At 37.5% G+C, this 12,628-nt stretch overlaps 1 protein-coding gene across 5 annotated transcripts in view; it reads left to right on the top strand.

Annotated features, from left to right (window-relative positions):
- ZFAT (zinc finger and AT-hook domain containing) overlaps positions 1-12,628 on the top strand; it is an 89,505-nt gene that overhangs the window by 74,817 nt on the left and 2,060 nt on the right. For 2 of the 5 annotated variants that reach the window (XM_080579028.1, XM_080579029.1), the window contains exon 15: positions 724-854. In XM_080579028.1, the coding sequence (XP_080435154.1) occupies positions 724-854 (131 nt within the window). Of the gene's footprint in view, positions 1-723; positions 855-9,443; positions 9,562-9,650; positions 9,752-12,628 lie in introns of those variants that run through there. The other 3 variants (XR_013946173.1, XM_080579031.1, XM_080579030.1) reach the window with 3 other exon arrangements.

Below are 12,628 nucleotides of genomic sequence, written 5' to 3'. Positions count from 1 at the left end.
ACTACAGGTATGTTTCTCAAGCTCCCATTTTTATCAGAATTTCCAAGCACATTGCAGTTCAGTTATGCTACTAACAATTTGTGTGTATTATTTTACTATAATCAGTGAGAATACCAAATGAGTAAAAATATCTGGAGAAAATTGTCTTAAGCTATTATATATTTAAATTAATGTAAGCAAGATCCTGGAATGTACCATACATAACTTTAAACATGAGGCTGTAATTTTCAAAGTAGAATGATTTACTTGAATTCATCCAATTTAGGACACTCTTCTGGCATATTCCCTCTAGGCATAAAAAACAGTAGTAGATTGTCTGAAGGCAGTTATATAGGAAAAAAATAAAGCAAGCAAACATTCTTCAGTTCTGAATTTCAATTAGGAAGTCTCTCAGCTTCCTAACTCACAGTCCCTGCTATGAGTTGTACCTGTTGTTTGTTTAATCAATGTATTCCTCTAGATCTTTTTCAAATAGGCATAAAAATGAGCAGTGTGGTTTCACTTGCTGATTCATGCATTCCTCTGGCAAATTTGTTTTGTGAATACTTTCCTCCCATAGATCTATTATTAAAGTGTCAGGTTATCGAGCCGTTTGAAATTTATAGGCAGAACTGTGAATCAGGGTTAAAGCACGAGGGGAAAGAGTGTCTCTGGCACATAGATTCACATCCCCTCAGAGCTGTTTTACGGTAATGATCTTATGCTTGCTGTCTTTCTGATAAGGTGAAAGACTTGATCCAACGGCTGTAAACATCCTGCAGCAAATCATTGAGTTGGGTTCGGAAACCCACGATGCCACTGCCGTTGCTTCTGTAGTTACCATGGCACCTGGAACCGTGACAGTGGTAAAGCAGGTAAGAGCTCTTCTCTTCTCCAAAACAGCGGTGTTTTATTTTTGTATATTTGTTGTGAAATGCATATTGTTCTGCAAGGACTAAATTGTGAATGACTGTGTGAAACGCATACGGAATTTCTCCTCAACTAATTTTGGCTTTGTGTTGTATGTACGGATGTTTATATGGACATGCGCAGACATTTATACATATATACACCTATGTGTTTATATGTATAAATTGCACAGTCACCAGTATAAATACATAAAATGTGAACGGATAAATATACGTATGCACGTGAAAGAGAAAATAAAGCATTTTCAGGCTTTTTAAAATAGCATACCTGCATTGTGGGTGGGCACTTAGTCCCGATGTCAAGAGTCAGGAGATCCTTGGGACAGACTTTTTCCAGAAACAAGAGTGTGGAAGGTTGCAGCTTGTGTACAACTTTGTGACCATATCCAGCAATGAATCTCCATCACTTTGTCTTTGCAGTGCTGTCCTGTGGCTAGAGAGACTTGTGGGGTCCTAAAGTCATGCAACGTGGGGGCAAACAGGACTTGTACTCAGTCTGAGTTCATACTGCTTTTCTAATGGGGGATGCAACACGAGTGATCTGCAGGCACGTAACAGCTCCGAGATGAGGATTTGCAGATGCTCCTTAACAGCAGTTGCTTATGTGAGATAGAAGTCAGTGTGACCACCCACATTGGGGAAAGATAAAGAAAAAATCAAGTGAATTGTAGTTGGTTGAGAAGATACGTAATTGATTTTGTTGTTCCCAGGGAAATTGTGCAAGACCAGATGATGTAGGTCAATATTCTACAAAAATGAATAAGATGACTTGTTAATTTCAGGCTTTTGCAAGGGTTCTGTTTATGGGAAACATGCTGGATTCAACTGGTAAAGAATTAAGTGACAGAAATTGTGGTAGGCAATATAGTTCCTTTTAAAATGAGACAAACCTTACAAGATATTGGTAGAAGTAACTTCAATATATATGTATACTTCTTAAAGCATAGTACTGCACAGGTTTTACTAAGGATATTTGCAATGTACAGTGTTACTAAAGCATTTTAGAAATTAAGAATGGAAAGATATAGATAATTACCAAGTAAAGGTGAATCATTTTCAATTTGAGATGGCTGTTGAGTATGAACATCAAGCCCGGTATTTCTTCCTTATAGGTGTCTGCTAATTTTGATGCTGACATTTTATGTTCCTTCCCATTGTGTTCTCCAAGCTATGTTTGTTCTGCCAGTTTCATTATACTTCTCTAGTTTATTATCCCTTTTTACATTCTGTTTATATTCTTTGATTCCTCACGGTCCCTGCACTCAATGTGGCTGATACGTCAAGGAAGGAAAGTACATGAGAAGTCTTAAATTCCTGAAGAGTTTAAGTAGCTCTTGTTATTTAAATGAACCAAAAGTGTGATTGTGATGAATGCCAGAACTAACTTTTGAGGTTTTCTTTTTTTTTCAGTATTGTGGTTATTAAATTTGTGATAACTCTCTAGAAGTGGAAAGTCCATAGTCTGTGAAGACAATGTTTAGATAATTGCCACCCAAATGTCAGGGAGACAAGGCAGAAGTTCAAGAAAAAACATTTTGAAATGTTACTTGGCAAGTATTTTGCTTAGAAACTATGTAACAGTTTGGGGGATTTATTTATATATTTTTTAAATTAAGAAAAACAGATCCAAATTTGGAAAGGAAATTCAGTCATTAAAGAGGAGAGACATTCCAGTCCTTTTTATGTGCAAATTTCAAAGCAACTTTAACTCTAGTCACCACCAACATGTATGCTGTACTACATCTATGACCTGTTTCAAAGGTTGCATGCAGCATCAGCCATTGGTGTTTGCGCTACCTGTCAGTATTACTGAAAACTGTTCTTTAAAATGTGTCTTTTGAGGCCCTTCTACTAACGGTCTAGGAGAAAGTGGAACCTAGGTAAGTGGCAGCTGTGAAGAAGAAATTACATTTGTGATACTGCAATGTTAAAAAACAAACAAAAAAACACAATTTAAAACATTCAGCAATTCTTCATCTTTCAATTATCGAATCAGATCAATTTCTGATTCATCTTAAAATCTATCCTCTTTGTTAGACCATCTGAATTTGCTGATAGCATTTTGTAAGTAAATATTCATATTACAAATTAATTGTCTGTCACTTTTAAATCCATATTTCTGGCCTTTGAATTTGCAAGCTGCTAAGCATCGATCACTGCTTTTTCCCTTGCCTTGTATACATTAATGACTTTCATTGGTCTAATGTAAGCCTGGTATAAGCTCCACTCCCATATCAAATCCTCAGAGCACAGAATCTCTTTGCTGCATTTTCTTCTCCCGCTTTGAGTCCTGTTGCTATAAAATGCCATTTTTCCCCAGTTTGAAGTTGCAGAGAAACAAAATCGGTGTGTGCAGAACTGAAGTATGTCTCAAGCTGAGCGATCGCGTGCTACCTCAACTTACATCAGGTTTTACTAATGCCTTACTTAGATGCTCTGAGCATTGTTCCTCTGTCAGCGTGTTTCTTGTGGCTACAGGAATGACTGGAGCCTCTGCGACTTTTCAGTTTGTGTGTGCAGAAGTGTGCAGATCTGTGAGTTTTCCAGGGCAGTATCACGAGGCAGAAGGCCTACTGACACCCGACTGGCTGCCTAGTTACCTTTAGTGGGCGTCATGGAAGTAGAGGAAGGGAGTTCTGTAGATTTTATTTATTTATTTTTAATTATTGTCATCATTTCACTTTTTTTTTTCTCTTTTTTCTATTTCTACTGATGCTTTATCAAATGTTTGACCTATTACACAGCCCTAGTTACTGTTTCCAGTTCTTCTCTTCCTGCGAGGATGGCTTCAGAATTATAGCCACATCCTTTTTTTTTATAACTTCAGGGAAAATGTTTTTAAATGGTGTTAGCATGACTGTAATCCTCTCCTATTTAGAACTGACAGCTTTTCTTTTTTTCTTCAACACCGAGTTGCTTTCTATGGGATATCACTCATTTGTACCTACCACTTTGTCATGTTTTAATTATGCTGAGTTCCTAATTGTTAACCTTGAGGTGATCATAAGACATGTTCATATTTCACTTTCCCACTGGAAAATTTATTCCACGCTGTTCTGTGACCTTCAGCTTCACTTGTGGATTGTGAGACAAAAAAAATCATCCAGGGTGTCAGCAATATATCAGCATCATCTGTCACTAAATTTCCACTCTTGTTCTTCAGTGGCCTCCCCGAGTCCTTGCTTAGCAGCTTGGTTACATTTTTTTTCTTAACAACATTTATTGTTGTTCTGGTTTTTATGCTGTTATGTGTTGCTGTTTTTTTTCTTTGAGGACATACGTAACCCATTTTTTATCAGTTCTCACCTTCATCTCTCATTTTTAGCTGCCTTTGCAAGTTATCTTCATATTTTTGTATTTGCTCCAAGAAATTTCTTCTAAATCCTAAATTATTATATACTTTCAAAGTATTTTTTGCTCTGTATATCACATTACATCATTACTGTCTCTGTCTACCTTTTCCTGCCTCCAACTTTGTCCTTACTTTCACCTAAAAAAGTGCTGTTGACCCTTTATTCCTAAAATTCTGCGTGAATCTAGACGTGCCTGTCAGTAACACAGCCATCTTCACCTTTAGCACTTCCCCTAACCCTGTGCTCAAGTGTCTTCTGTGTGCAGTACTTGGAGTGTCTCATGGTAATGCAAGACTTCTGCCTGCAGAAACAAGCTTTGTTTTTGTCCGTAAGTCCTTCGCAGTACGCTGCTACATGTCGAGTGCATTTGCTAGCTCTGACTGGTATCTTCTTTTTTAATTTCTTTCTGTTAAGTCACAAGACAGAAACATTATCATGTTTACAGTGTTCTATTAAATTATTTCCCTGAGATGGACGCCTTCATGATGCATGTTTATTAGATCACGAATACAAATTATTATTGAGCTGAACTCAAGATCAGATTTTCCATTCGAAGCTCCCCGCTTTTGAGTCGAGTGTTTAAATTATATATATATATATGTATGTATATTCAATTTTGGCTTTGGAAACCTTATATTTGTTGTTCATAGGAATGATATACAAGAAAATCCTTTGACAGCGTAACAATAAAACATCTCAGGCTGAATCAGGATTCATCTTTATGATTTTAAACTAAAAAAAAAAAAGTAAAGTAGCCCTCTTTAACTTGGATTATGACTGGGAAAAATGGGAATTGGCGTTGGCTCTGATCGTGCCATGTACGTGAGGCCTTTCAGAGGTTCTGTCTGGAACCTGAAATGACTTTAGCTCCTCCTTGCCTGAGTGCCAGTATATTAACCTATTATCAAGATTAAACTTTTCGGGTATCTAATTTGGGAGAAATCCTGTTGTGTGACAACATACTGCCGCTAAGGAAAGTACTGCACACGCCTGAGTGAATACCAAGATCCTAGTGTGAAGTTCTGCCAGTATGGGCTGAGATTGGCAAAAATCCACACTGAAGCTTTGATTGCAGCATGACACAAAAAGTGTAATCTTGTCAGTTTGAAGCCATTTCAGTTAATAGTAATTCAGTCTGGATCACTACAGCTACTGGTGGTATTTATTTATGGTATAGAACTTGAGTTGTTCTGCACTGCTTACAGAAAAAAATGTAACAAGGTGGGGAAAATGTGAAAGCATAGAATTGTGAGTGTGAAGAATAGCTAGGAAAGAAGCTAATAAATGCTTAAAAAAGATAGGAAATATTCATAAGGGATGGTAAAAATGGACGAGAAATTGGGGGGAGAGCAATTCTGTAGGAACAGAGCACGTAGCAAGAAGGAGGAGGAGGGACCAGCACCGTAAAACAAGTCACTTTACCTTCTGTGGATTTGACTCTTTGTGAGCTATTACAGATGCACTTTTGCCCTCACTCCATAGGGTGGAGACTGTTTTGTTTGTGTTTTTGTTTGTTTTGCTAGCAGAGCCTGTTCAGTCCATTATTTATATAGGAGAATTATTTTCCTAGCTCACAGGCAGAATAGTTTAGTGGGCAATATTGGCAGTGGGGTGATGGTTGGACCAGATGATCTTGAAGGTCTCTTCCAACCTTCATGATTCTATGATAAGTTAAGCATTTGTTTGTTTTAAACACTGAGTTACTTGTGAAGAAACATTTCCCTCAGAAATGAGCACTCGTGTTATTTTTGCAGAACAAACTGTATATTATTCTCTGGAGAGACAAGATTCAAGGTGCATTTTCTTGGTTTCACAATATGAACATCCTTGAATGCTTGTTTTCCGAATCACCCTGTCTTGACTGCAACATCATAGAGTTGTTCCTGTCTGGACAGTGTCCAGCACCTCTAGTTTTTGTTATAGTTGTTGCTCGCCCATTTCCAGTGCTTGTTAGCAGGAATGTGTAATAGTAACAAGATACGTTTTAATTCATTTATTTTGCTTAAATGCGGGGTGTGTTATTTTTACCAAACCTCTTTGAAACAGAGGGTTCTATGTAGGGTTCTTTGTCCAAATTTATTTTTTCTTTTTGCCTCAATTTACTGAGCAGAGAAGTAGATAGTCTCAGTCAAAGTATACCATAGTATCCATTTAAATTTGGTTGTGTGTTATCTGCATTTTGAGCTATTTTCACATAGATAACTGGTAAACAAACGTTCTGTTAATTTGCTGGTTTTAGACCCGAAATATGTTTTGTATGTTCTACTGGCGCAGGGGTTATTGTCCTGCTTTAAGAAACGTATCACCAAATAAGTGTTTAAAGCTTTAAATCTTGTTTTCAATATTATTTTTCCTGTATGAACAAGCTACTGAGATCCATCTTCATTCAGAGCAAATCCTGCCTGTCTGATATATAGAAAACAGCTAGAGCAGAGCAACACTCTTTGTTCTCTTGGACAGGAAAACAAAAAAAAAAAAACAAACCACCCCCCCCAAAATCCAACAAACCTATGCCAAAGGTATTGTTCACCACCTCAAATCTCTGTACTTTTCCTTATTTTCCAATACTTCTGATTAATATACCTGGGTATATTACCAACAGGTATACTACCAACTATACTAGGTATACTACCAACAGAATTTTTTTCTGCCACCTTACTTGTAGCACATTGGCATGTAAAAGCTTAATCAACAATTCAGGGCTTCATGTCCCAAGTAGTATACAGACGTTTGACTTGCAGGATCTTTGTCGGTGTTGACATTTTGAAAAACTACATGGCCACTCTACACAATCTAGAGTTGGCATCTCTCCTCTAATGATTTCCTGTGGCTCTAGAGCAATCACTTCAAGCTCGGTCGGATGATCACCACGAAGATCGCATTAATCACTAATTAATATTATTAGTCACTAAGGTGATTATACCAGTCTTTCTGCACAACTGTTCGTTATTAATTAACTCTAGTTCAACCCTATGGGATGTAAGTCCTTCCTGTTATCAAGCCAGAAAGCTAGTGTCCTCTTCAGGTAGGATGCTTGGGCATCCAGGTGATGGGCTGAATGGTGCTGGCTTATTCTGCATGCTTATTTTTATATGGGTTCTCATTTTATCCGCTTTGCTAAAATGGCTGACCAAGCTGTCATTATTTTATGCTACGGTTACTCTGATATCCTTTCCTTCTGACATTCACAGATGCTGCTTTGCCCCTTTTTTATACATTCAGAGCAATTTAAAGATTACTTCTCTCTAGTCTGCCTGTCTTACAGTATGTCCATGTGATCTTCCTTTCTTTTTTGCCACATCCAGCAAAACCTTGGTTTGATTTCCAAGACTTTGTACTCCTTTCCGACTTAGTGTCCTGTCTCTCGTTAGCTGTTAAGTTTTTGACTCTCACCTTTGATCAGTCCATGAAGATTTAATCGCTCATTATTTTTTTCCAAACAAGTTTCTTAATGCCTTCTTTCATATTGTGCTTAGTTATGTGGATATTTAATGAAGAACAATTTGTACCTCATTGTCTTCTCTCAATTAGTCTTCAGAAATATGATGACACCAATTATCTCTGGTTAGGAAATTGGTCTGTTGATACTGCTGCCTGCTAGACAAAGGTATCGCTGTCTCATTTATATTGTACTCACCCATTTCCCTTCTTCTGTGTCTGCTTACTGTCTCATGTTTTCTATTGAAAATATAAGGCCTTTGGGGCGTGAAATACTTTTTTCAGGTAGAACACCTGATACAGTCCAAGTCCTGGTCTAAAGCACTACACTAATATTACCAATAAAGAAGAGTAATTGGCTGTTGAACGCTTTCTTGTTTTCTCCCATTCAAAAACAGACTGACCTTACTACCTCTGTATCTTGGAGTGCAGGATTAGGATGAAGTCTATTCCTGAAAAGCACGGTAACCTGTTCTCAGCCTGGACTTCTAAATAACTTGCTCTGCAGAATAAGTATATCAACCATTTCACTAACCAAGCAGATCTTTATCAAGCTGAGGAAAACACTGGAATTTCATGCATTTCACCCTTTATTTTAGTTCCTTTCATCATTTTATTCTGTGATCTCTTCAGGCTCTGGTAAAAATCCTGCCATGGCAACAGCCACTTTCTTCAAAGGGACAGCAGTAGCAATGCACAGCAAAGCTTATACATCGGCTTGAAGATGATCACAGGACAGAATTTTATAGTATAACACACCTTCAAAAATAAGTATCTAATAATATTAGCATGGCTGTCATGTCAAGGGCTCCTGCATATTGTACCTCAGCGACGCTCTTTGTATTTTAACCTGGCTCTGATTTGTACCTACGTGATGCTGGGTTCATCCAGAAAATTTGCCAGTACAGAGTTCTCTATGGGTTGATAATCAAGACTGATGTTCTTTTAGAACACGGAGCATTTTATTGTTTAACTTGATGGTGCCAGCAAAAGAAAGTTTTATTTGGGAAAGATGTCCCTGTTTTCTTAGCTTCTGTGGAGTTCTTGTCATCTGTATAACATCCAGAAAAAAACTCATGTCAACATTACTGCCCTCTGTTAGAGCTCTTGAAATGGTGGCAATGTTGCCACATTTCCTCAGAAGGAAACCTCGTGATACAGTGTTCTGCCAGACAAGGGACACTGCCAGTCACAGCCTTTCTGTCAGGATATATTCGACCAGCCAATGGCTAAAGATTCTTAAAAATCACCAGTAGGAAGATTTGTTTGCCACTTTGCATTTTTTTATTTTATGCAAAGCGAATCTTGCATACTGAATTCCCCTATTGTTCTGAAACTATTGTGTGCCAGTTTGTCTTTGTTTTGTGGTTCTCTATAGAGATTCATGTGATCAAATTACAGCGTTTTTCTGTGCATGTCTGTGTGTGTTTTTCACACAATATATCTATATGTAAACTAGAATAAGCAAGGATGGAGTTCAAGTTACCAACTGGCACCAAACAAAATGGTAGAGACAGTCCCGTAGGCAGGGATGTAAGCTGGCATATCACATATCCAGGTGCTCACTGTGATCTAGAAAGCTTATATTCACTTTTCCTTTTCAGCTTTTATGTAGCTAATTTGTAAATTTTCTTACCGTGGTGTCTTATATAATATAAATAGAAGCAATTGTAACCTAGTGTAAGGTTTCGAATTCCTGCAAAATCTGTGTGCTTAACTTTTTTTCTTAATGGCAACCTGAAAGGCAGCGTTCAATCTGAAATCAAGGGAGAGATTCCGCAGAGGATTTTGGGTCAAGCCTAGCAAGGCTGTTTTAAACACGATGGGTCTGGTACTCCTGCTGACTTCAAAGAAAATTGAAGGTAATCATTATTTCTGAGGATGAGCTCCAGAATAAAAAAGTAGCTTTAGCAGCAGTTTACTGTACATATTTCCTTTTTCTACTTTTCAGGGAAGGGAAGAAGCATTATTTTCCTCAATGGCTTGAATTAATTTATCTCAAAATAAAAACGACTTGCTTGGTTTTAGAGGAAGAGGTTCCTGTAAGAGGTACCCATTTTTTGTGTCATTTGGATGGCCCTCAGATATTTGCATTTAGAACTTTAGATAATTTAGAAATTTTGAGCTTTTTATAAAGACATGGAGGCAGAGGATCCATTAACTTTCATGAGAGGCACATTAAGCCAGGAAGAAATATTTATGCAGGTAATGAATTGGTTTAGTATGCCAGCTGTGTATGGCTTCAGATTCTTGCTGCCATCGCTTAGCAAAGGATAAGCAGCCAGATGCTTTTCAGCTGGCTCTCAAACAGAAAAGAGGTCATGGATGCTACTCTTCAAAAGATTTGAGATGCCAATAAAAAGAATTGAGTGTAGTAACTTCATTCATTCTGATGGCAGCTGTCCCACTGTTTCATCAAATTGAGGGATGTAAATTAACGTTTTGAGATTATTCCCTGTGGAACGATCTAATAGGAACCAAGCAGAAGCATGTAAACATTGAACTGATTTGAAATGTAAATATCCAAAATAATGTGGTAATTTGTCAAACTAAAAGGATTACAGATAGCTGTCCAAAAAAAGATACTGGAAACTAGAAACACCAGAAATAGGGGCATTAGTCTTCTGTACCCTGCATGACAAGGGTAATAAAACCATATCGATAAAGGTAGGTAGGGAGGTTAAATTAACTTTCTTTATTGGCCATTTTCATTTCAAAAGCATATAAAACTGAATAAGTATTAGATTGCTGCTATTGAATTGAATGAGATTCTGGTTTCATTTCATTTTCATGTCAACTGTGCTTTATTTATCTTCCTTTGTTCATTATTTATGTACACTCAACTATATTTAAAATTATTTATGGGTTTTGATTTAAAGTGACTAAAGTGAGACTGTACAAGATTCTTTTCAGACCGTGTTGTGCATTCTTGCTGCTCTTAGTAAATTTAGTGTAATTTTTCTGGCCTGAGGCACATTGTCAGAGGATTATGTATGATGCACTAACACAAGAGTTACTGTACATTACATAACTGAAAGGCCAAATAATATTAGAAGACTCCTATCTGTGTATGTTTGAAGATCCCCAGCATCGAGCACTGTAAGATTATAATTACTTGACATTTTTAGCTGCAGCTACCTGTCTGAATCCACTGGACATGAGACTTCTGTCCACTTGTTGTGACCTATGTTAGTAGATCTTGTGTGGATCCTTCCATTTTGAACAGGAGCTGCCACTTTAGCAAGTAGCCTCAGGAAAGAGGAGGACATGGTTAAAAAAGGCAGAGTTCTGTCTGAATTAACAAAATTTCCCCCCATTATAAAAGAAAAAAATACTTAAAGGTGTGTCATCAGGAGAAGAAAGTTGTGTTACATTTCTTTTTATGGTTTGGCTTGTTGCATCTTCAACAGAAACTCAAAGCTTGCATTAGTAAAGGGTAATTTTGGGGATACCCATATTTTGTGTCAACATAAATTTGTTTTTCTGAGGGTGGTGGCAAATTTTCTTGTGTCAAGACAAAGCAACCTGCATCACCCAATTTCGTAGGATATTGAACTCCAGCAGGCACTGTTTAAAATAGCTTCCATTTAAAATGTTCAGGTACGCTTGGTAAAAGAAACAGAACATAGAAAGGACTTTATCCCTTTCCCATAGTTTTATCCGTATCATCTAAATCCTGTGCAACAAAGCCGGAGTCAGCACCAGTAGGTACAACTATGCTGTTGCAGTAAGGTCAATGACAATGGTAAGATTCTCTTTAGAAGTTAAATCTTTCACCGGTTAAAATCCACTTATATTTCATCAGTGTACCACAGACATACAACTCTGGGACCTCTGAATAATTTAACACCTGAACATGCTTGTTATTGTTCAAGAAAAAGCTTTGTATAGCCTGATGAATTGAGTGAAAGTTCAAAGTGATACGGAGTCCTATGGGGTTTGTGCATCTCTGTAATCTTCTTGATCTGACAGATATTTTAAACGTGGAAGAAAAACGTTATAAAGAAAGTCAGTGTACAGCAATGGGAATGGTTGCTTAGGGGGAAAAAATGAAGTTAGGAAGGAGCAGCTAGAAAATAAACATACAGAGCTTCTTTTTCTCCTTGTAAGTCTTTAAGGGGTCAAATGCATGCTTGGACGCTTCTCTGTAATTCTTCCCTACTGTCCCCATGCCCCCCCTAAGCACCAATACTGAACTCCAGTATATTTTCTTGGACTTGATTGTTCTAATAATACTTCTTAGAAAGCAATGCATAGAAATGATCTACTACATAGAAACATTTCATGGAAATGAAAGCTACTAATCTGTGTGATTTAGTAGACTTCCACGCTTTGGAATCTACCGTGTTTGACCTGTTTTTTCAAAATCACTTACGAGTTCAGTGCTGCCAAGAGCACAGCATATACACTGCCCTGAAATACAAGGTTTATGCTGAAATCCAATAAACCGATAATTTATTGATTCTTTGTTCTCCTCATATTACTGTTTGTGTGGTTATTAGAAGTACCATGGAGGTTTGCTTTCTGTAAAGCTATGTCGGTGAGCCACCGATGCTGTCCTCATGCCCTGTTGTTTGCATAAGTTGGTGATTTATAGATGCACTTGATGATGTGAAAAAAAGCATTTCTGTAGAGAATATGACGTCCTACAAATTCAGTAGGTTACTTTCTTACAGTGAGAAATAAACGTGATTTATCTCTGCAAGCTCACTTCATAGAACATTTGCTAAGCCTAAATGAAAGGGAAATAGGCCTTAATAAAAACTACCCGTTTTCCAAATGGGAAAGGAAGAGAGGATCTGATTAACTGTGTGGTGCAGATGCAAGTGGGTTGGCTTTTATGCTCAAGCAAATAAAACAGCCCCCTTCAATGAACAAGGGGAGTGGTGGTGTATTGGAAACACTTAACAAATGCCTTTGCATATTCTT

The sequence above is a fragment of the Anser brachyrhynchus genome (assembly GCF_964034855.1).
Source record: "Anser brachyrhynchus genome assembly, chromosome: 2".
NCBI classification, from domain to species: Eukaryota; Metazoa; Chordata; class Aves; order Anseriformes; family Anatidae; genus Anser; species Anser brachyrhynchus.
This window is presented reverse-complemented; position numbering and strand designations above follow the sequence as displayed.